Raw genomic sequence first — 26,538 nt, 5'->3', positions numbered from 1 at the left:
CTGCGTTTGTGTACATAGGTCTATGCTGTGTAGGTAGTCTGTCTAGGGGTATTTCCGAATTATGTCAAAAGTGGTTTTTATTGCACTCTGACCGAATGTTTACGTTTCCTTTTCGATCGCCTTTACCCGTGAAACAAAACAAAATTACTTTTCCTAGTAGTCGCTGAACTGTTCTTTTACAGTTTTGTAATTTTGAATTACCCCAGATCTTATTTATTATGATGATGAATACAGATGCATCTGAACCTAGAGGGTACTTCACGTTGACCTAGAATCATGAAATTTGGCAGGTAGGTAGGTCTTATAGCAGATATTAGAGGAAAAATCTGAAAACCGTGAATTTGTGGTTACATCACACAAAAAAAATTAAATTGTGGTCATGAACTAATATTTAGTATTTTCAATTTTCAAAGTAAGATAACTATATTATCAGTAAGATAACTATATATATAAGATAACTATACAATATCAAGTGGGATACCATATGAAAGGGCTTCACCTGTGCATTCTAAAACAGATTTTCATTTATTTTTATGCATCATAGTTTTTGAATTATCGTGCAAAATGTCTAAAAAATACGACTGTAGTACGGAACCCTCGTTGCGTGAGCCTGACTCGCACTTGGCCGATTTTGAATGAAGTACCTAGGTAGTAGGTATTTATTCTAAGAGTTGTAAAATCAATGGCACGCGAGTTATATTGAAATAAATTACTTACAAAAAAATTTGCACAAATCGGCTTTCGACTTTTTCATGAGGAGCTAAATATGTTTTATATTTTTTTAATTTTGTGTCTGATTTTTATTATACCTACCTAAAAACAAAAAGCAACTAAGTATAAAAATATGCACAGAATCAAAAATATAAACAAAAACACAATTTTTATTGCTGAAAATTTATTAGAAGGCCATTTTGATTTTTATTTCATTTCAATAATGATCGAAACTCATTTCAATTTTGTCGTTAAATGAGATCGTAAAATATTGATTTAGATTTACTATTTGTTGTTAATTTCAGAATACTTAATGCACTTTTAAAAGTAATATTTTATGGCAAGCAATATTTTAAAAATCAAATTAACTTTTTTGCGGGACTTTTAAAATAGGGTTGTCACATTCACTATCCCGTTTCGCTGAGATCTTTCCCGCTTATTTTCTTCTACCTAAGTACACACCTAATACGTGAGTAGCCAGGTTAGCCCGCTTCCACCTTAGACTGCATCATCACTTACCACCAGGTGAAATTGCAGTCAAGGGATAACTTGTATCTGAATTTAAAAAAGTATTTGACGCCTGCGACTTGATCCGCATGGATATAGGTAGGTTTTTAAAAATCCTGTGGGAACTTTGATTTCTTGCCAAATTTTTCCAAATTTTGCTAAAATCTGTTAAACGGATGGGAACGGAGAGACAATTTTTTTTTTTATTTTTTTTTATTTTTTTTTTATTTGAAAGGACAATCAACATGTTACACAAAGAAAACTTACAACTACACAATAAGAAATAGATACATATAAATGCTATTATGTAGACCCACTTAGTGATTGCCACAGCTTGCGATGAGAAAACTAGATAGAAGGAGAAAAACGAAAAAGGAAATAGGGACAAGAGAAGAGATGTTAAAAATTAAATCCAGTAAGCTGAGGCAATCAATTAACTGGATCAGTGCCACGAAAAAAAAACATACAATCAAAACCAAATTAACAATAAAACCAAAAACTTTAAAATTACGTATAAAAATAAAATATACAGATACAAATAGACAGATAGACGCACTTTTGCATTTATAATATTAGTATGGATTCATTAAAATAATGGAAACAATCGTGAATAAATCAACTGACTCATATTTTAAACACAGGTGTGTTTTGTCTAGTTGCTATTAATTTTGAATTATTATTCCCAACGAATAGTGAACAAAAACAAGTGGTCCCTTTTGAATAGTAGTTATCTAGTAGGTAGGTATGGGTGTAAAAATTAACTATACAAATTGAAATCCCTCTTAAATTATTAATGCGTCGAAAGAACTTATGTTCTTATAACAAAAATCAGTTACAAATTACAATAAACTTGGAAATTCGGTAATAGGTAGGTACATATTATAATGACGAGTGACGACATTATTACTTCATACAAATCTATTATCTACCGGGCAACCGATAACGATGTCATGTTCTATTTATAAATCACCATTAATCTAAGGGTGTTACGCGGCATTGATACTCGAAATTTTGTTTTCGCCCCTTTTAAGAAGTACACCTGTATCCCGAGACGTATAAAAAGCGTCCTTGGGGCTATTGTTGAGGGTTTGCGCGCCAAGTGGCTGCCAAAATCGGCGCAAGCGCACGGTGATGGCGATGCGCGGGAAACGAAGCGTCAGTCGGTCGGACGAAGTCTTCAAGCGCGCGCGCACGCTACAGTGTATTTTGAGGTTAGAATTGGCGCGGTTTCGCTGGCCAGGTGCGCCATACCGCCCCCGCTCGCACGCCTAACTCCATCCCTCTCGCGCTACCTGACAGCTGTTTTCTCTCGGGAGATTATTAGTCAGATGTTTCTGTGAACCAGTCGGAGCTCACCTGACGCGAAACGATGGCCGCTGGCGGACGTACACCCAAGCAACGGAGGTTTGAGATATCGTCTACCATGGCACTGAGGACTAACACTCCAAGACGGAGGCGTGGAAGCTGCAAGTGTCTGTTTGGAGCGCCAGACAGGGATGAGACCAAGCGTCTCATGGCAGAGCAGTACGCAAGGGAAAGGAAACGTTTCATAAGGAGATTCAACTTTGACATTGAAACTGATTGCGCTTATAAAGGAGCTAAATTGGACTCACCTGTTAAATTTTACGACGAGAATAAGGAAAATGGTAGTCCAAACAGTCCAAGGACTGGAGCGGAAGCATTAGCCTGTGTTGAGAATACGGACTTACGGGTGCTCGGTTCACCTTCACGACGCAGTGCTGGCAGTTCACCTAGGACTCCTACCAGGAGTCCGAGGACACCGAGGACTCCTCGAGCATCGAGGACACCACGCACTCCGAGAACTCCTGCGTCGAGAAGACAGCTGCAAATGACAGGTCAGTATTTTTTTAAATCCTCAATGATCTTGTAGCTCTGACAAATAAAAGAGTCGAAACAGAACACTGGCATTATTAAACTGAAGCCAGTTTTTTAGCCTGTATGATAACTTCTTTATTTGTCATAATATTGCCAGTGAAAATTATAGTGTTGGTCCCCCACATGTTTTAACTCATAGAACAGATTTTTGATGATTTGTTTTCTTTTTATTATCGTAATTTGCAATTTTTCTAGCTTATTTTTCTAGCTTCTCTAATCTCTTCTACGTTATCTTATCAAGGGAATTACCAACTTGTGGCACTGTGGTGAGCACTGTGTTTATGACTAGAAGTATTCCTAGCAGCGGTAATTGGGGACTTTATAATTTTTTAACTATCTCAGGTCTTGTTACCTACGAATGCCTAACTAGTTATTACTTTTACGGTGTTTCAAAAAGGATTTTGCGTTATAGTAAGATGCCACGCAGAAATCCATTATGGGTATGGGTTAAATTAAGCTTTTATATACCTGCCAGATCAACCAATTTGCATCTTAAAAATTAAAAAGCACTATGAAAATCAGTAAAAAGGTACAATGTTGTAGAAAGGAAGTCCAAGGCTGAGGGTAATAGGCAAATGTTTGTTATTGCTTTGTGTTATTGATACAAAGTAGGTGAAGACAAAAGGGTGTCACAAAGTAGGTATAATAGTATACGTAAAAACCCGGATAATATAAAGCCAGGTGGTCACTCCAAGTTCCCGCGCTCCAAATCATTAGAATTCATAATATATAAGCGTATATTAGCTTATACCTACTGATGATGGGTTTATAAAGTCATATTATGTTAGATGTACAATGAACATCACATCTTATAAAAGGTCATAATATGATTGTCTTTCTTATCGATCGTGTTTAATTGGGGGTTTTTAATTTTAACAGAGGGTCAAATATTACATGATTATTAAATAAATTTTTTTTTTTTTTTTTTTTTTTTTTTTTTTTTTTTTTTTTTTTTTTTTTTTTTCTTGTCATTATCTGCAATCAGTCGGGGGACTATAAGCAGATTTATTGTGCTGAATTTGTTATTGAGAAACGAGGGAGCCATTGGCCACTGCTCCCACGTCCATCAGATATCGAGCACATCAGCTCGTTTCAGTCTTTTTACTCTAGGGGCAGCTAGAAGTGAGTTGGCGAGTGGGTTTGGATGCTTGGCAAGGCGAACTTTGTGTTTTTTGGAGTACTTGTTTATTTCCTCGGAAACAGTTGGCATATCCAGGTACTGGTGCAATTCATCGTTGCGTGTAAACCAGGGCGCACTAGTTATTGTCCTTAGTATGTTGTTTTGAACCCTTTGAATCCGCATGATGTTGGTCTTACAGCTTGTGCCCCACAACTGTATGCCATACAGCCAAATGGGTTTCAATATAGTGCAGTAAACAAGTACTTTGTTGTTAAGGGATAGCGTGGATTGCCGACCAAGCAACCAAAGCAGATTTCTGAATCGAGTGTTAAGTTCATTTCTTTTGTGATCTATGTGATACTTCCACGTTAGACGTCGGTCCAGATGAAATCCAAGATACCTGACGCAAGTCGTTGTTGGCAATTCATCGTTACCTAGCTTCACGGGAGGACAATCGCCCCGTTTTAAAGCAAATGTTACATGTTGCGATTTGGAGGCACTTGCTTTTATACGCCACTTGGTCAGCCAAGTGTTGATTTTATTGAGGTGTTCTTGTAGGCGGCTACTAGCTTGATTGGCATCTTTATTACACGAAAGGAAAGCAGCATCGTCGGCAAACGTAGCTATGGTGACATCTGGTGATTGTGGAACGTCACAAGTGAAGATGTTGTATAGTACTGGACCGAGAACTGAACCCTGGGGAACTCCCGCGAAGCATGTATAAAAGCTAGACCTAGCATCTCGCTGCTTTACTTGAAATATTCTATTGTCTAGGTATGATGCCAGCAAGAGGAACATGGAATGAGGTAAAAATGTCTTAATTTTGGCCAACAGTCCTTTGTGCCATACTCTATCGAAGGCTTGTTGAACATCGAGAAACGCAGCAGAGCAATATTCTTTCTTTTCTAGACACTGGCGTATTGTATGGTAGACTCTGTGAACTTGTTCTGTGGTCGAATGTTTTTTGCGAAAGCCAAACTGGTGTCCTGGAATAATATCACTGCCATCCAGAGCGTCTTTTAGTCTAGTCAGGAATATTATTTCCCAGACCTTCGATAGAACAGGAGTAAGGCTAATAGGTCGATAAGAGGTGGCTTCTTCAGGTGGTTTACCTGGTTTGGGTATCATGATAATTTGGCTTACTTTCCAGATGTCGGGAAAGTGGCTTTTACGGAGCATACTATTGAAAAGGTTTGCCAAAAAAGCTAGACACTTTTTAGGAAGTTCCTTGAGTAACCGAGGGGTGATCAGATCAAATCCGGGAGCTTTCTTGCAATCGAGAGAAGCTATGGTTTTTGAAATTTCTCTAGGCGAAGCTGGTTTTAGAGGTAGACACATCTGTAGATCTTGGCTAAGGATATCTTGAATTTCTGGATCGTCTGGATCAGAGGAGTCATTGGGCCGAAATACATTGCTGAGGTGGACAGCAAAAGCTTCCGCCTTTTCACTGTCAGTTCGAGCCCAAGTTGAACCTGTTCTAATAGGCGGAAATATTTGTTGAGGCTGATTAAGAGTCTTTGTAGCCTTCCACAGAGATCGATCTCCACGACCTGTCGGTGATAACTGTTCAAGTTGATTTCTGATCGTGTAATTAGATGTGTCTTTTAGTATATTTTTAAGTTCTTTTATTGCACGATTTAGACTAGTTTTGTCATGCGGGCAGCGTGAGCTTTGCCAGACACGTCTGAGTCGCCTTTTTTCCTTAATTTTAGATCTTATGTCTGATGGAAGGTATATCCTATCTTGTTTAGGATTTAGAACAGGAGTGTTAATCCATGCTGCAACTTGGATTAAATTTGTCACATATGCAGCAGCATTATCGATGTCATCGGTGTTCTGGAGCGGAACTTTAAGGTTAATATTATTATTGAGATAATCTCGGTAGGATTCCCAGTCCGTCTTGTAGTTATGCAGCTTATCTTGGTTTTCACTCGTTGATAGAACAGTATTACTCACCTCCAAGATCAATGGGGAATGGTCTGATGATCCGTCTAGACTTGATTCAATTTTAGTATAAAGGTGGGATACATTTTTGGTTACAAAAAAGTCCAGGAGGTCAGGTCTTTTGCTGGGATCAGAAGGCCAATACGTCGGTTCGCCCGTCGAAAGGGTAAGTAAATGATTTATATCGACACTACTCTTCAGTTCTCTTCCACGTGGAAAGGTGTAGCGCGAGCCCCAGAAGGTATTTTTCGCATTCCAGTCACCACCGGCAATGAATCGATTGCCCAGAGTTTTAAAATATTTGGAAAACATACCTTCGTCGATTTTGTGACGAGGCGGGCAGTAGATGGCTGAAAGCGTAATGAACTCCGACTTCTCATGAACTTTGACTGTAGTGGCTTGGATATGGGGTGTTTTGTAGTGATCTAGCAAGTGGTGCTTCAAATTATTCCTGATAACTATTGCAGTTCCACCGTGGGCTCCGCCATCTGGATGAGGAGTCAAATAGCTACAATAGCCAGGAATTTCAAATATGCTTCTGACCGTTACGTGGGATTCCGAAATAAGAACAACGTCCAGCTTGTTAGCGGCTATGAAGGCTACTAATTCATCTTTTCTACCAGTGAGACCGTTTATGTTCCACGTAGCGATGCGTAAAGAATTCATTTTGAAATTTTAGTAACGAGTGTGGTGATAAGCCCCAACAGGGTACTTATTTGTTGTAGTAAGAGGTCAATTTTTTCACTTTGTTTTAGAAGTAAATTTTCTATGGAATTATAAGATCCAGGAGTTGATTGAGGTTCGGTATTGTTTGGTGGAGCTTTACGTGTTCTTGTTGCTTCGGCATATGTTTGTGTTCCCTTTTCTCCTCGACGTGTGAATGAATTCGTGTCATGTTGATTATTAAATAAATGATAGGCAATTATTACGGCTAAAACGTAAAACGTTTTATCAGAATTCAATATGAACTCTACGAAAAGTAAGCTAGTTTTAATAGGGTAAAAAGGTTTGTCTCTGAGGAAGATGTCTGTCTGCTAACTTTCACGGATACTTTTTGTACCGGAAAATCTAAGAGTTCCCAAGGGACTTTTAAAGACCCATCCATTTAAACAATTTTATGAAATTAGGTAGGTACTCAGAATACAGAACAAACAGGTACAAAGATACTTGACATCTTAGAAAAGGGCATACTTTTTACATCTTAGAAAAGGGTTACTTTTTATTCTGAAAAATCAAAGAGTTGACATGTGATTTTTGAAAAACCTAAATCCACGTGGGCGAAGCCGTGGACATCATCATCATCATCTAGTCAAACATACTCGTTAATATGTTTAATTTATGAATGTGTAAAATAAAAAATTCTTAATTTTTAGCTGTCCCTTAGCTGTAATCAAGACAACTATTTAGTTAGGTACTAATAATAAGCAGTCATACACATTAATGCATCAAAATATTTGACAAGGGTAAAATAGATAGATCATAGTTAAACAAACACTCGACAGGTCTTAAATATAACCTAGCTAAATCTTGTCTAGTCTAGCCGGACCGCAGAATACGGAAAATATATCAGGTTTGTCGTCCAGGTTCAACGATCTCGAACAGATATGCATCTGCGGCTAGCATTTAAATAAATCCAAAGCTCCAAAGCTTTTTACTTAGTACTTACTGTATATTGTATGCGCAAGTGCATTTGAAAATGGAGTGAACGCGACTTGTTTACATGTACTTAATATATTAAAATATACAGGATTATTTGTATAGTATGTCCATATAACTGCAAACTTGGCAAGACTCAAGAGGCATAGTCGCCAGTCGTTAAACCTAGATGAAGCTGAATAAGAATTCTAGATGAGATTATGTCCGTGACTTGGTTCGTGTGGTTTTCTATAACTCCACGGGAACTCTTTGAGTTTTTGGGACCAAAACTAGCTTATTGTTCTCCCACGGGATGCAAGATATCTCTGTGTCAAATTTCGTCAAAATATGTGATGAAAAGCTAGACAGACACACTTTCGCATTTATAATATTAAGTATGGAAATATGGATAACATGGTATAGCGTTACTCAATAGTACTATGTACTAAAATAATACCGTGGCAATCCCTACAAAAAATCTATATCTAAAAGTGGGCATTAATTAATTGAGACGACAATGACTAACACTAACATCGGTCAAAATCCTGTCTTTGATTTTTGGTCGTTAATTTTTTTGGAAATGTTGAATCCATATATTTGCAAAATCAAAAATCAATCAATACCAAAAATGGTGCTGAGAGAAAAGATCTGTTCAAAATTTCAATCATAGAACATATTGAAAAACTCATTAAAAACAGCGACACTAATCTGCCACGACTCTGAGATATTATTATTTCACAGTCATGTAATTTTATCAAATTAACCTTGTCTCTAGATTTTTTTTCAACTAACTTTGTTAGACGATTACCAACCGAAACTATAATAAAGCATAAAGTCTAAAGTTACAAGATAAAATTCTATTAATTTCATTGCTTCCTCTAAAGCTTACCTACTATTTAAAAACACACGTAGACATAACTATTATAGCATTATTAATACAATTGACAAACGGAAGTATCTCTTCCTTAATTTCCAATGGTTTATTTAAATTCATTATATTATTGGAAATTAAAGCAGTGACTGTCAAAATCCGATGGTGAAGGTTCATCGGCCTGTGACGTCACCACACCATTACGTTTTTTATTCCACCTTCTAACACTTGAGTGTATTACCATCGATGAATGTTTTTTTGAGTACATTCGTAACCTTAGTTACAGCTGCTACAAGCGACTTTCTACTTTCTGGACCGCATTTTAAAATTTGTCGAGGACAAAGTGAGTACACGCATTAAATAGGGTTGTTAACTGAAATAGAAAGGTTGAATTGTCGTAATATGTTTTATTTTTAATATTATGGTTTCATAATTTATTTGTATAGCTTGACATTAGAGGCTGCTGTATTAAAAATTCTAGAAATATTGCACATACATAAATATACATAATATACCTATGCAGGAAAATAATACCAAACTGAATATAATATGTTATGTACTAAAAATATGCAAGGAATATTGTGTACCAATTTCTAAATTAACTAAGTAGGCAGGCAGCCTAATTAATAAAGTTAATTTAGAAAAAATCGTCCCGATTTTTTGTGGATTTTTTGCGGGACATGATTATTAAGATTGCCTTTAGCCCTAACTTTTCAAGACACGAATGATAATTTGTACAAAAATAGCTGGTTTAAAAAAATAATATTTAAAAAACATTCAACGCAATGCAATACCTTTAAATATTCACATTTAATTTCAATATTCATTTAATAAGATATTAAATTTGGTGCCAACCCTAAGTGTAAGCAATAAAAAACCCCCATAGATATAAAATTGTATCATTATTTCAAGTTTAATGATAGAAGAGATTCCTCACAAGTTATCGTCTCGGTTAATGAACTTATTTCTTTCTGATTTCGTCTATGATCGGAAATCGGAACACATCGATCTAAATTTTATGGAATTTATTTTTGTCTGACCACGCGCCATCTATTTAGATAAACAGTCGATAGGTGTAAAGTAAAATACATGAAAATATGGGGTTTCCTAATTGATTTATTTTACCTGCTGTTGGTAATTAACTGGGTACTCTTTGTAACTCGCTTCATACCACAGATGTACATCTTCTAGGTCCATGCTTCATACAACGTAGTTTGGTTCTTATTTGAATATTGACAAATCAAACTCAATGAAATTTTCAAGATACGAGGAGGTAGGTACGTTCTGGAATATTATATCAGTGTCTGTGATTTGCCAGATATTCAAAAAGCGAAAACGTTTTTCTTGGACTACATTTACGGGAAGAAAAACGTTTTTTTTTCATAATTATATTTTCTAATATTATCCATACTAATATTATGAATGCGAAAGTGTGTCTGTCTGTCTGTCTGTCTGTCTGCTAGCTTTTCACGTCTCAACCGTTCAACCAATTTTGATGAAATTTGGTACAGAGTTAGCTTATACCCCGAGGAAGGACATAGGCTACTTTTCATCCCGGAAAATTGATGAGTTCCCACGGGATTTTAAAAATCTAAATCCATGCGTACGAAGTCGCGGGCATCAGCTAGTATTCTATAATTTTCATATTTGTAATAATGTTGTAGACATAATGAAGAACTATGTTCGTAAGTTTTAATTTTAAAGAAATAATTGCTTATGTTAAAAATTAAAATAAAAAATCTGTACCCTTATTATAACTGCGAAAGTGTGTTTGTTTGTTGGTTTGTCCTTCAATCACGTCGCAACGGTGCAACGGATTGACGTGATTTTTGCATGGGTCTATAGATATAGACCGAGAGTGACATAGGCTACTTTTTATCCCGACAAAACAAATAGTTCCCACGGGATTGTTAAAAACCTAAATCCACGCGGGTCGCAGGCTTCAGCTAGTAAATAAATAAAAATATCGATGATATTACAGACTAAAAACTTGATGATGTTGCATGCGGGTTGTCCTGTATGGAAGCCAGGAATATTTCCCTCTATACATCACATTTCATACACTAGTAGGTAGAACCTAAATCACAGAATAAATTTAAAGTTCTATTTAAAGTCAGGTTTGGAGCGCGCATCGAGGTCGACGTCCCGCAACGCAGCGGGACAAATGCGGCATCCGCATCTTGTATCGCGCCTAGAACAGGGAAACTAACGCAACCCATATTATAATTGCGAAAGTGTGTTTGTTTGTTGGTTTGTTGGTTTGTCCTTGAATCACGTCGTAACGGAGCAACCGATTGACGTGATTTTTTGCATGGGGATAGTTAAAGACCAGGGAGAGTGGCATAGACTACTTTTTATCCCAGAAAATCAATGAGTTCCCACGGGATTTTTAAGAACCCAAATCCACGCGGATGAAGTCGCGGGCATCAGCTAGTCACAGAATAAATCTAAAGTTCTATTATTAAAGTCAGGTTTGGAGCGCGCATCGAGGTCGACGTCCCGCAACGCAGCGGGACAAATGCGGCATCCGTATCTTGTGTCACGCCTAGAACAGGGAAACTAACGCAAAAACATACCTATAACCACCATTGATATTAATCTTTATAGAAGCAGAAACTGACTGACTGATAAACCAATAGATAAAGCTAATATTAAGTAATTATCTATTGGTTTTTTTTACTTATTTTTGCTCAATGCTTTGCTTCAAGCCATTTGGTTTTAAGTCGTTTTAGCGTGCGATGACCCTTGAAGCTAGAGCAGTGTGAGAAAGAACGTATCTTTTCTACTTACAATACTTTACTGTAATTGGACAAATTCTCACACGGTATTTTTTATATCACAGTCACGTAGTAAATTACTTTCGTGTAACGTTACGGATTTGGTGCACGATTTCTACATTGACAGTGTTTCTTAGGGATCCGTAACAGAAACCCTTATAGTTTTGTCCAGTCCGTCGGTTCATCTGTCTCAGCTATTTTAAAATTAACGTGCGTTTCGGGGATCCGGAATCTTACCCGGGACCTCCCACTAATAAGACAACAACACTTACCACTGTGACATGGAGGTCGTCAAACCAATAAAACAACAAATAAACATACTTTCGCATTTATAATAATGAGGGTACCGATCTAGGTGTAAAACACCAGCCCGAATACTAAACGAACCCCAAAATCAAATAAAGAAATAAGTTAATAATTGCAGGGATCTATTTGTTCATCAAGTTTAATAGAAATAATAATAATTAGGTAGGTCACAGAGTTGCTAAAATAGAAACAGTAGCAGCACTATCGTACAAAGAAAAAATATCATTTAATAAATGTGTACACTGTCGGTGAGTCTTGTGTGTATATTTGTCTAAAAGATCATTTTTACGTAAAACTTTTTTTTAATGACTAAAATCTTCAACAGCAGTCTAATCAAATATCTGCGGAAAAAAGAGCAGTAGGTAATTATAATAATTATGCAATAAATAAAAACTGACAAATTTAAAAGTATGACACTATCATTTGGGGAGTTCGTCGACCAGGGTATTAAAATTTTAATAAACCTTGCTAATTATGGCTCGCGGCGCTAAATAATTTTCGACTGCTGTTTTCGTGTAATAAATGGTGTAGCAATTTATAAAGCGTATTGACTTCTTGTAATTTTTTTTTAAATATCAAAACCTTCTGGTATATTCTGGACTGACAATAAATATATGTTTTTAGTTTATATTATAACTTATATTATTTACAAAAAGAAAAACTATATAAATTATTAGAAAAAATAAGCTATCAAAATAATATGGACACTGTGCGAGCAATCTTCATTTCGTTAATATTTTTTAAGTTGTCTAATCCAGAAGAAGAAATACAGTTAAGCGTTATTGAAAAGTAATTAAAATGTTCAAAAAAAGTCAGATATCAGCGCTAAAGAATAATTTCCTTATCTTTATTAAAAAAACATTTCACTATCGACTTATCATATCTACACTTACAAAGTGTCCAGTCCATGTTTGATTTTGTATACAAACATGAAATTGCATAGGATATTTTTATCAAAACTGGCACAGATATAAGTTTGAACGTTTATCAGTAGGTAAACGTTTAAATAACCCATATTTTGATAGCATCTAGACAACGGGACGACATTCGAAAGGGTGACTATTTCGTGGGAATTTCCTGAAAATATACACGTATAATAAATAACCGGCCAAGTGCGAGTCAGACTCGTGCAAAACCAAAAGCTGTGATAGCCTAGTGGTTAGGACGTCCGCCTTCTAATCGGAGGTCGGGGGTTCGATCCCGGTCACGCGCCTCTAACTTTTCGGAATTATGTACGTTTTAATTAATTAAATATCACTTGCTTTAACGGTGAAGGAAAACATCATGAGGAAACCTGCATGGCTGAGAGTTCTCTATAATGTTCTCAAAGGTGTGGGAAGTCCACCAATCCGCATATGGCCAGCATGGTAGACTGTGGCCAAAACCCTTCTCACTCTGAGAGGAGATCTGTGTTCTGTAGTGAGCCAGCGATGGGTTGATCATGATGATGATGAAAAAAAAATCTTAGTCTTATTTATTTACCAGGCCATATTATAGTCTCTCAGTCGCATCCGATATCCGGCATCCTAAGACGTCTGTACTTGACGCGGACGGTACCGATAGGTTTTTTAGTGGGTATGCTGAAGGCGGTTAAAAAAACCGGCCAAGTGTGAGTTAGGCTCGCACACTGAGGGTTCCGTACTACAGTCGTATTTTTTCGACATTTTGCACGATAATTCAAAACTATGATGCATAAAAATAAATAAAAATCTGTTTTAGAATTCACAAGTAAAGCCCTTTCATATTATGATACCCCACTTGATATAGTACTTACTATTATATACTTCGAATATTAAAAATATTAAAAACCTTATTATTAGTTCATGACCACAATTTAATTTTTTTTGTGTAATCTAACCCTAAATTCACGGTTTTCAGATTTTTTCCCTAAAGCCAGCTATAAGACCCACCTACCTGCCAAATTTCATGATTCTAGGTCAACGGGAAGTACCCTGTAGGTTTCTTGACAGACAGACAGACAGACAGACAGACAAACAGACAGACAGACAGACAACAAAGTGATCATATAAGGGTTCCGTTTTTCTTTTTGAGGTACGGAACCCTAATAACCGCGAGTGAGTCCCACATACCCGCCCTTGTGCGGCATGCCTAATAGCATTTTTACCAGCGGAAAAAAGGCCATATTATAGTCACTCTATACGCCAATCTTTTACATACCAGATAGGTACCCGGGTTTACGGATAAGCTAATATTGGTGTTGATAAGGATAGTGGGTTACATTCCGTGCAGGGCATATACTCGTATACAGGTGTGGCCACTTGACACCGATCACCATAGCTACATGTTTGCTTTTTATTTTCTAAAATTTTACACGATAAGTCTGCTTATCTGCAAACATTTTGAAACTGCGAATCTCATTTTAATGATTTTTTTAGCGGGTTACCTAGATACCTACCTATACCTGAATGAAAATAAGTTATACGTCAATGTTAATAAATAAATAAAATATTTTTATTCAAAGCAACTATGGCTCAATTTGTTAGTAGACAGACTCACTTAAAAATTAATGTTTAGCCGGAGCCGCAGCAGAAACAGCTGAAAACGGCAAGCGGCGCAAGTATGCCTCTCTTATAGAAAGTTACATTTTTGTGCCGTTTGCCGCGGAGACCCTGGGGCCATGGAGTCTTAGTGCTAAAAATTTTTTACGAGACATTTCACCGCGATTAATAGCCTCATCTGGTGACAGAAGGGCTGGCTAATTTTTGCGCAACGGATCAGCCTGGCTGTCCAGCGCGGAAATGCAGCCAGTATTCTTGGCACCATTCCACGCGGTCATGATTTATATAGTAATTAGATAAGGCTAGCTTTAAGTTTTATTGTAATATTAAAAAAAAAAAAACTAATGTTAGTAACTATGTACTACTATAATTGTGGCAAAAAGACAGTTTACATTTTTTACATTTACAAATGTGGCCTCACCAACACTTGAACAAAGTGTTGAAGCATTGGTGAGTCCATCTTGCTCGCATACATGTTCATGATGCGGTTGGTACTTGAACCCAGCCTTGTTAGCAGTGATGATGACTTCTTCCGCATTATTGCAAAGAAGTCATCAGTCCGTTCATCTGCGAACATTTCTGACGCTGAACAGAACCGCGGCAAGCCCAACAGCATCCTGAACCCATTATTATACTGCACCCTTAAGGTGTCTATGGCCTTTTTCGATTGAAGAGCGTTAATAAGGCATAACTTTCATATAACTTATAGTTTAAATTTTTTGTGGGGAGCTTTCTTCTAAAGTCAAGTCAAAGTCAAAGTCAAACGATTTATTCAAAATAGATAATAAATCACTCCTTTTGATGGTCAGATGTTGGATTAAATATCAACCTATCATTATTTTACTATCACTACCCATACGAAAGTGAGTTTGTTTGTTGGTTTATTGATTTGTTGATTTAGACCAATTTATTGATTTAGATCAAGAATAGGTAGAACCCATTATAGAATATTTGAATAAATCGTTAAGAATTTTAACTTGTTTAAATGTGCGTACCCTAACATTTCTGATATTACAAGTTTGAACAAAAAACGCGTGACTCACGGTATACAGGTTCGATGCCGCGCGTGAGTCATTGTTGACTGTGTTAGGATAGTACCTACTTCGGAAGGCGTTGTCACTGGTCAGGGCTTAGGATTACATACATAGGACATTACGTAATTATTTGGTCATGCTATCATGGTCAAATATATAATAATATATAATTAATATATAATAGTATATATGAAAGGATTGACTGACTGACTGATCTATCAACGCACAGCTTAAACTACTGGACGGATCGGGCTTTGCATGCAGATAGCTATTATGACGTAGGCATCCGCTAAGAAAGGATTTTCGAAAATTAAACCCCTAAGGGGGTAAAATAGGGGTTATGAATTTGTGTAGTCCACGCGGACGAAGTCGCGAGCTAAGCTAGTATAACAAAAAAAACATGGCTTTTATATTTTTTACCTTAAAATCTCTTTAAATTCTAATAAAAGAACAATAAAATAATTGAACTTCTTTCTTCTTTCTTTAATAATCTTATTTTGATCTTCTTTTATCTTTCTTTAATAATCACTTATTAATACTATCTACTTATTTGAATTAAACAAAATTAAACAAACCTAATGAATGAACCAGTGCTATTTAAATAATCATCATTCTTCACTTCACACCTACTATTATTGCAAAATGTAAAAAATGATCAAATTTAAAAAGCCTAACAAAAGCCGGACAGGCCGGACACCGTTTAATTTGGCCGTACATGCAACCAAAAAGCCTAACTGTGTCCGGCTTTATCCGGACGCCTGGCAACACTACACGGATAGGTACGAAGCGATTCGCCTCCTCATTTCCATCCGAACCACTAAGATTTATAACACAATCCCAGCATCAGTGATCCTAACTTCACAGTCGCGGATCGTTCCTTCCGGGCTGGGGACACGTTTATTTACGCAGAGAAACTTTTTATAAAATAACGAAGGTCTGGCACGTGCTGGCTCTCTCTCAATACAAAGTAACGATTGTGTCAAATTAAAATTGGTAGAAGGAAAGATCGAACTTTCGCAACTTTACGCTGAAGTTTCAATTTAGAGTTGGAACTAAAAAGTCGAGTTAAAACTGCAGTGGCCCACATGTTATTATATCTCGGAAATGTAACAATAACCACGGTAACAAGGAAACAATGGAACAATGCGAGGATGCGTCTGTCCGTCTGTCATGGATGCTGAGGCTACCGTAAGCAGACCCGGTTGTTGAACTCTGAGTTTATAATCGATAGCCTTTGCCGGAAATCGAATCGATTTTTTACTTACACGGACCTACCAATAGATCTATTAGATACATACGATCTCACCACTAGTATACCATGGAGACCCTATACAGGGCCATCTTTAACCTATTGGAGGGCCTGGGCACATTAGAATAATTGGGCCCCTATGACCATGACAGAGTAGTGGGTCGGGGTGGTCGGGGGTAAACAAGAAGGATTGAATATAAGTCAGTCTTGACTATAGCTAACTATCTCTATGGGCTCTATGTTTGAGTGGGTCTTTTTGACCTTTGATTTTATCGGAATAAATATGTTTTTCGGTAATAAAATATCGGTCGGTCGGTTATAGTTTGGTGACCTGGCAGGGACTAGTGGGCCCTGGGTACGTGCCCAAAGTGCCCAGTGGGAAAGATGGGCCTGACCCTTTATAAGTAGATTTACAGAAAAACTTAGATGACCTCCAGACATTCAGGCAAATACCTGTGTCTATTTAGAGATCTGATAGATTCACTACTGCACATTTCTAGGTGTCTAGAAAATGTGATAAAATTCGTTGGCACAATAATAAAGTATTATAAAAGAGTTAATACCTACTTAATGTATTTTTTCACGGTATAGCCCCTACGGCAAAGTATTTTAAAATATTCACAATCCAATTAGGAAAACGTCACGCGCGCTTATAATACCTACCTATTTTTTTTATAAGATACCAGCTGATGAACGTGATTTTGTCTACTAGATTTGATTTAGATTTCCATTTCAGTTCCGAGGGAACTCTTTGATTTTCTTTCTAATCGCGGGAATCAGCTAGTCCTAATCCTAATATTATAAATGTGAAAGTGTGGATGTTTGGATGTTTGTTACTCAATCATGGAAAAACAGCTGAACGGATTAGGATGAAATTTGCAATGGAGATATATTATACCCTGGATTAACACATAGGCTACTTTTTATCCCGGAAAATCAAAGAGTTCCCGCAGGATTTTGAAAAATGTAATCCACGCGGACGAAGTCGCGTAGTCCGCGATAGGTTGACATAGCAATTGGGGTATGACGTCACCCGTGCTCACCCGCACCGGGTTAGCTGTGGGGGTTGTACGGGTGTGCGGGGCGGTCCGTCCCCGGTTGCCATCTCGACCTGTCGCGTAGTTCAGCAACATTATCTTCTGAATCCACCGGGCTGGAAAAGACTTGGGAACAAAAATAGTCCCATTAAAATTCCGTGCCACCGTCCGGAACGGATCACTGTGCGTGACGACCGACGACTGACGGGGGGGCCACCACTGTGCCCTATGACTGTGGTAGGTATATAGTTAATGCATTTCTAAGTCAATATTGCACCTACACTGCAAAAGGGCGAATGAAGCGGCCGCTCGGAGTCTGTTGGAGAACCAGAGTAACCGACATAGCTCAACGGGTTGCGAAGCTGATCTGGTCAGCTTCCGCTAATCCTCTAATTAAATGATATACATATAAATCTCCCTAAAAAAAGGAATATTTTTTAAGTTGCAAAAAACAGAATCCAGCTACGTAGGTACCTATTTACCTTTTAATTCGTCGAAAAAGATGCAACTATGTGATCATTTGTCACGTCATTCGGCGTACGAACATCCTGGGTCAAAGAGGATTGACCTTTCAATACGAATTTAATTTGTTCTTTCCCAATTCCCTCGAACAAGTTTTGGCAGCAGTTGCATACGGCGTGAACATACCTATATTCTAAGACATGTTCGAACTTGTAAGTAGTACTAGAATAATAAAATTCATTTTTATCATGACTCATGACTACCAAGAGTCATGACCCAAGACCAGAGTGACCCGTGCCAAGACTGTTACACCTTATAATAACTTAAAGAATTTTTTGACAGCAAAAATAAACCTATAAAATATTCTAAATTCAAATTTAAGCTCTGTCATGCAATTTAAATTCGTCCAAGAATTTAACACAATCTTATACTCGTATACACAATAATTAGACTTATTACGCAATTTTGATATTAAGATGCAAATATGATTGCGAATTTAAATCAAATTATTTTGTTAGCATCCTGCATGGCAGCAGAAAGAACGTCAAATGTTCTAAATTCAAATTAAAGAGATTCCCAAGATACCCCAATCGAATAGAATTCGGGATATTCCAATTTTGAAAAGTATTCACGCGATACCAAAACACGCATCTCATGTGAAAGCTTTTCTAAAGCTTCTGAAAAGTGTTACAATTTGCAAACTTAATTTCGTGGTATAAGGTTGATATTTGTATGAATATTTTTTAATGAAAAATGAAATCTTAACCGTTTACCACAGAGGAGAAAAACGCATTTACTTCTAGAACTTTTCACAATTTGCGACCTTAACTCTTGGGTTTAAAGTAGATTTTTCTATGAACTTAAAAAAATTCTTGATTTTAAAGTGTATATTTACACGGATAATGTAGTAGCCTTGTCAGCCATTACGTTCGATTTGACAGCACGTTATTCATTACTCCGCGTTGACTGATAAGGCTCGTGTCACACCCTTAAAAGAGAGCAATGTAAATCTGTGCAATAACCACTGTTTAGCAATCATACAAAGATTAGGGACATGGTTATTTTCACGAATGTTTAAAATGTTACAATTTGCAGTTCTTCTTACCCGACTATGGCGAATCAGAGAGGTTACCCAATGGAGTTCAGTGTCTGTACAAGTCTTTGTCTGTCCTTAGATACGTACGTCTTATATCTGACTAGCTGATGCCCGTGACATCGTCCGCGTGAAATTAGGTTTTTAAAATCTATTTATGTATCTATCTATTTGTCTGTCTGTTTGTCTATCTTTTCACGGCCTATACATTTAATCGATTTTGACGAAATTCAGCACAGACACAGACACAGCTGATGCCCGCGACTTCGTCTGCGTGAAATTAGGTTTTTAAAAATCCCGCGGGAACTCTTTGATTTTCCGGGATAAAAGTTTTCTATGTCACTCTAGAGGTCTTTATCTACACGCATGCAAAAATCACGTCAATCCGTTGCACCGTTGCGACGTGATTGAAGGACAAACCAACAAACAAATACACTTTCGCATTTATAATGAGGGTACTGATTTAAATTTAATTGGCCCTAAGTATCTATACTTTAGGCGATAGTTGTACAGGTAGCATTCTAGGGCATTACCAAACTGTATGGTAGCTAAACTGTGTTATGGTTGTCATGGCGATGGAATTCCAACGCGTATGGTTTTGATTTGGGATATGAACACGAATTCTGGCAAAAAAAATATGTTGATATACAGAAGTCGTGATGAAATATATTAACAGTACCCAGTTTTTTTTTTTTTTTTAAAGAATATTAGCCATATTAAATGACTAATATTGAGCATTGTTAGGTAGGAACCTATTTACTGGCAGGTCATATAATGCAGTGCATTTATGGCTATATGCCCTGCACGCCACTGGCCTTATTATTATAATAATATTAGCGACATCGTCCGCGTGGACTACATTTTCAAACCTCTATTTCACCCCCTTAGGGTTGAATTTTCAAAAATCCTTTCTTAGCGGATCGGGCTGAAATTTGTCATACAACTAGCTATTATGACATAGGCATCCGCTACAAATGGGGTTTCAAAAATTCAACCCCCAAGGGGTTAAAATGTGGGTTTGAAGTTGGTGTAGTCAGACCTTTTCCTTTTATAATTATATCTATGTACCTACTCGTATATTACGAAAGGCCGTACCACCTTAGCATCATCACTTGCCACCGTCTGATTGCAGCCAAGCACAAGTCTATAAATTTTAAAAAAAAGCCTACTAAGAAAATAAAAGCCTCTTATGGTTTGATTGCAGCCAGGCGCTATAGTCTATAAATTAAAAAAAAAAAAACCTACTAAAAAAAGCCTCTTATATTGTTGGTGTCGTACAACATACACAGTTAGGTCTCGCAAGGCAAGCAGGCTGGTGAATGACCGCCCGTGCCCTGAATCCTGATAACGAGGGATTTATCCGATAACACACACACATACGCACATCGGGAAAACAGCTTTTCTTAATTGCTACACTTATTTTATAGTGAAACTCGATGATGCCCGCGACTTCGTCCGCGTGGATTTAGAATCCCATTTTCAAATGCCATGGGAACTCTTTAATGTTCCGGGATAAAAAGTAGCCTATGTCCTTCCCCGGGATATTAGCTAACTCTGTACCAAATTTCATCAAAGTCGGTTGAACGGTTGGGCCAAAAAATTTAAAACTGTAAATAGCTATTTCAATAAATATAATTATGGTCAGAAAATATTCCAACTAGAAAATTCCATCTATTCCAACTTATCAAAACTAGTCTAAAATCTTTTAATTAAAACAAACGAACGAGGATTTTATTACTCGTCTGGACAGACGGACATAATCATATTATTCATAACAAGTAACATTAAGCTGATTACATACTACGGGACAATCCGCAAAAGCCTCACGCAACGCTTACTTTTGCCTCAAGCTATGCCTCAAGGCAAAATTAAGTTGCCAGAGTTCACGACAGTTAGGGAACTTCTAAGGAAACGTCGAGGCTTCGACATCACTGGCATAGGTCAAATTCCTCATTATCACCAGATAAAAACCTCCTCAAGCCTCTGATAAAGATGCTATTATTAGCACAATGATTGGGTCATTTTTTCACGACGAGTGTGAGCCAGCTATTCCCAGAGCCGAGCCCATCCTGGAGCAATAAGGTCTAAAATGTCAAAGACTCGGAGATGCAACCTGGAATAAAATTCGCTACGAAGAATCTCAATAGAAACTTCAAGCATCACCTGTGTTTCACTGCCTACATGTTGATATACCTTTGACGCAGGTAGCCCTAAAGTAGCTATAGTGTTTTTGTAAAGCGCAAAGCTAGAAACTCGCGAAAGGGACCTGAATGAAGTGAGCATATACAGCCAAAAAAAGCAAAGTAGGAAGATGGCAAGCGAAGCGAGCCGGAGACCTCAGATTTTTTTTGTATTCTAATCACAATTTTAGGTACATTACTCGAGATAAGTTTTTTACTTTCAAGCATTTTCTTGGACTCTACAACAGAAGTCTTGAGCTTACAGACTGTAGAAGGTAGGTACTGAAAATCGTTCATTCACGTCATTTGAACTTTTAGCATTGAAAAATGCGTTGCGGCTTCTTGAAACAGCGTTGAGGCTGTTGCGGCAGTGAGTGATCAGCCTTATTTTCCACTTTGGGCTTCGATGACAGCTTTAAAGTGCTCAGTGATTCTGCGAACACGTGCCAAAGAATTATAAACTTTGACTTGTCTTGACTTTTGAATGCAAGGTTTTTTTTTGACTTTGCTCATGAATAACAAAAATTGACTCGAAAGATAGCGATCTTTTTGGCGCAGCGGTAACATACAGAAGCTTACTCGGAACAAAGTTCCGGGTTTGATTCTTACTTAGATCAGTATTGTTTCATCATACACTGTCAAATCTTGAAAAGCTAAAATAAAAAATTATGTTTTTCATGAATTTCCGTTGCGTACCGGATAGATGATTTTTAGTCTCAATCTATATATATACTTATTCTAAAAATCGAAATGTTATCATAAAGACTGAAGCTTATTTCACACTACGGGATATAAATTATATTATAGTCCGGTCAATATTGGCTTTCCCAATATTCGTACAAATTTTTAGAGTAATTTTTTTTAAGTACAAAAAAAACATCCTGTATCAACCTAGTCATGATTTTTTGAGTAAGAAAAATAAGCCAATGCCAAAATGAAAAATAATTCAAAAAACAAACAAGTTGTAAAACTCTTTATGTATGTAGGTACATACCTACGTATTGTGTTTACGCACAATCATAAGGTCAAGAACCTTAACCTAACGGTATAGGTACATGCAAAGCAAGAAAGCGTGCTATATAGTAAACAAACCTTAAAGCGAGCAACACACAAAGGACATAGCGGAGTAAAAAAAGTCGAGATGGCAATCGGGGTATACGGCAGGGGGACGCCCCGCACACCCGAACGTCACCCGCGCTCGCCCGCACCGGGTTAGCGCGGAGGCTGTGCGGGTGTTCGGGGTGTCCCTACCCCGATTGCCATCTCGACCTGTTGCGTACTATAGGTATAATGCTTAAAAAATGAGTTCTCACGCGCCATTTTAATTTTATGTATCAACTAACATGTCAAAAGTACGATTTTAGTCGTTATCGTATTGTGAACCGTACTTTTGACATGACAGTTGACCCATAGAGTAAAAATGGCGCGTGAAAATTCATTTTGTACGGACTATAACATTGAAGTCTGCCAGTGACGTCGAACTTCGACGTTGTAATAGTTAGTTGTTGTTAGAAGTTCCCTATAGTTTGTGAAAACGGCGGTTGGTTGACTGAACATATCTGACCTAACTCGTAATAAACACACAGTGGAAACGCACTCTTACGAGTCTCATACAAAACCTATTACTACCCCTTCACTACCCCTATTATAAATGCGAAAGTATGTTTGTTTGTTGGTTTATTGGTTTATTGCTTTGTCCTTCAATCACGTCGCAACGGACCAACGGATTGATGTGATTTTTTGCATGGGTATAGTTAAAGACCTGGAGAGTGACATAGGATACTTTTAATCCCGGAAAACCAAAGAATTCCCACGGGTTTTTATAAACCTAAATCCACGCGAACGAAGTCGCTGGCATCAGCTAGTTCCAAAATAATTCCGTCCGAATTTCATCCGGACTGCTTCCAGCAGCCTCGGTGTGTCTAGTGCTTAAGAAGATGTCCAATTATTTTAATTATGTAGAAAATACCAAAATAATATTATATAAGTATAATGACCAAGCTCTTAAAAAATAATTTATGCTCATTTTATTTTTATGTAACATTATTTTTTATTTCTACTTATCTAAAATCTATATAGGTATCTACCTAACCAGATTCTAGGCTATCACACGATTTATGTTGTTTATTAATATATAAAATTAATTCACTTCATATTAAAATAAAATGCATACTTAACGACGAATCCGGTTCTGAAAAATATTTTTATCTACGAAATAGAATTGGGTAGATTGGTGTTTTATTCTAAAACATAAGATTTTTAGATTTTTATTGGATTGCCTTGCGTGATTATAAAAAAAAATGCGCCGGAGTCGAATAAATCCATACTAATATTATAAATGCGAAAGTGTGTCTGCCTGTGTGTCTGCTAGCTTTTCACGGCCCACCATTTTAACCGATTTTGATGAAAATTGGTACAGAGTTAGCTGACATCCCGTGGAAGACATAGGCTATCTGACCTAACTCGTAATAAACACACAGTGGAAACGCACTCTTACGAGTCTCATACAAAACCTATTACTACCCCTTCACTACCCCTATTATAAATGCGAAAGTGTGTTTGTTTGTTGGTTTGTTGGTTTATTGGTTTGTCCTTCAATCACGTCGCAACGGACCAATGGATTGATGTGATTTTTGCATGGGTATAGTTAAAGACCTGGAGAGTGACATAGGATACTTTTTATCCCCGAAAACAAAAGAGTTCCCACGGGATTTTAAAAACCTTACGCGGACGAATACGCGGGCATCCTCTAGTTATAAATAAATAATTGAAAAACGAATAAGTTAGTATGTAGGACCTAAGTTTATAATTTCAAGTGACTCGCTTGGTTGCACTCTCGAGTAACAGGCATAAAGTTAGTCATGTCGAAATAAATAAAAAACTTTAATCTTGTTAGTGGCTGCACGTGCATATAAAACATTCGAGGACCAAAAAGGAATAAGTGTAAATTACTTTTACACTTTTAGGGGTTTCGTGAATCAATATTTGAATATTAAAACCTCCCGAAAATGCAGGGTTCTTTTACTATGGCTTATTGTAAACTAGCTTATGTCCGCGACATTGTCCAAGTGGACAACACAAATTTCTAACCCTAATCAATCAAGGGTAAGGGGATAAAACAGTTATCCCCTTACCCTTAGGCATTGAATTATCAAAATTTCTTTCTTAGCGGATGTCTACAACGTCATATTAATAGCTAATGCCTAATAGCTATCTGTACGCCAAAACCCTTCTACCTTTACTTAGAACATGTTAGGACACTATTTTTTTTAATTTGACATTTTATTTTTATGTTTTTGTGATTTTTCTAATTTAAGACGCTCAAAAAGTGTACTACGCATGTACCTACTTACTTTGAATAAAATATTTGAGTTTGAGTTTTTTATACAATACTAGCTTCTGCTCGCGGCTTCACCCGCGTGGCCTACAGGAAACAAATGGCATTTTTTTTAGGACTTTAAATTTTATATAATATAGATAGATTATAGATTATTTAAAGCTATTAATCTAAATACCAATTTTCACGTCCCTAACTTCAAAAACATAGGACTTTCATATAACCTTCTAACCCCCCATTTCATCCCTTTAGGGGGGGGGGGGGGGATTTTCTTAGAGTCGTTTCTTAGCTGACACCTAACCTCAAGAAAAAACCTATTTTCCTTAGTTAATAATATCAATAATTAAAACTTTCCCATACAATCTTTCATCCCCTATTTTACCACCCTTATGGGCAAATTTTCCAAAAATACTGAAACACGTATTTCTTCATTTGTGATTGGAAACCCAAATACCAATTTTCATGCAAATAACTTGAAAAATGACCGACTTTCACACAAACTTCCATCCCCCATTTAACCCACTTAGGGGTGGAATTTCGAAAAATCCTTTCTTAGTGGATACCTACTCTTTACAAAGAATATACCCTCCAAATTTCATGTCTTTAGGACCAGCGGTTTAGGCTGGGCGTTGATATATATATCAGTCAGACAGTCAGTCAGTCAGTCAGGACTTTGAATTATATAGACTAGCTTATGCTCGCGACTTCGTCCGCGTGGACTACAAAATTTCAAACCCCTATTTCACCCCCTTAGGAGTTGAATTGTTGAATTTTCAAAAATCCTTTCTTAGCGGATGCCTACGTCATAATAGCTATCTGCATGCCAAATTTCAGCTCGATCCGTCCAGTAGTTTGAGCTGTGCGTTGATAGATCAGTCAGTCAGTCAGTCAGTCAGTCAGTCAGTCAGTCAGTCACCTTTTCCTTTTATATATATAGATAGATGGAGATCGTGCTCCTTACCTTCTTTACGTTTGAATAAAGCTTAATAAAAAAATAAAAACAAGCTTACGTCCATAGCATGAGCCGCAGCAATCAAGTCTCAATAATACCAGCTTTAATTCACTAATGATTTGCGACTTGGATCGCTTAGGGTACCTACTTCTTGGAAGGCTATTGCTGTATGCTGTATGGCTGTATATGTTCACTTCGGAGAATCTAAGTTTCACCAAAACATACTTAATTTTAATATGAGTACCTTATGTTGCAACTGGTGCATACTAAATTTTTAATAATACTAATATCAAAAAATATTTAAAAAAATATTTTTTTTTTCGCTTTTCTTATATATTAGGTATAGTTGCATCAATTTTCGTCAATTTAAGTAAATACCTAACCTAATCAATATGGATAACTACAGATGGTATTTCTTCCTAAGGGTGCCTATCATTCAGGCAAAGCTTTACACATTGAATTAAAAGGATCATGATCAACCCATCGCCGGCTCACTACAGAGCACGGGTCTCCTCTCAGTATGAGAAGGGTTTGGCCGTAGTCCACTACGCTGACCAAATGCGGATTGGCAGATTAAAATTATTTCTTACTTAATTTACGAGTATTATAATCCTATACAAACAAAGTTTTTGTTAAAGTACCTACTTGTATCAAATCAACAGTGAAAGGCCAGAAAACTACTACCTGTAGTTTTCTGGCCTTTCACTGTTGATTTGATCAGTTGACCTACTGAAAAAATTGTATAAAATAATCGTGACATTTTTATTATATTGAGTATAATAAAACAAGAATATAAAAATAAAAGTGCATGAATCCAAGGCATTGTTTTGTTTTACATAATAATTTTAAAATATAAAGGTGTCAAAAATAAAATTAACATAATATCTACCTAGGATAGGTACCTACCT

At 37.0% G+C, this 26,538-nt stretch overlaps 1 protein-coding gene across 1 annotated transcript in view; it reads left to right on the top strand.

Moving 5' to 3' along the window:
* The first annotated feature begins 2,368 nt into the window (after window positions 1-2,368).
* The window catches only part of LOC117992854 (uncharacterized), a 31,458-nt gene continuing 7,288 nt past the window's right edge, over window positions 2,369-26,538 (top strand). Inside the window, exon 1 of the mRNA XM_034980563.2 lies at window positions 2,369-3,074. Within this exon, the coding sequence (XP_034836454.1) occupies window positions 2,588-3,074 (487 nt within the window). The 5' untranslated portion in view covers window positions 2,369-2,587. The remainder of the gene's footprint in view (window positions 3,075-26,538) is intronic.

This window comes from Maniola hyperantus, chromosome 22 (genome assembly GCF_902806685.2).
Source record: "Maniola hyperantus chromosome 22, iAphHyp1.2, whole genome shotgun sequence".
Taxonomy (NCBI): domain Eukaryota; kingdom Metazoa; phylum Arthropoda; class Insecta; order Lepidoptera; family Nymphalidae; genus Maniola; species Maniola hyperantus.
This window is presented reverse-complemented; position numbering and strand designations above follow the sequence as displayed.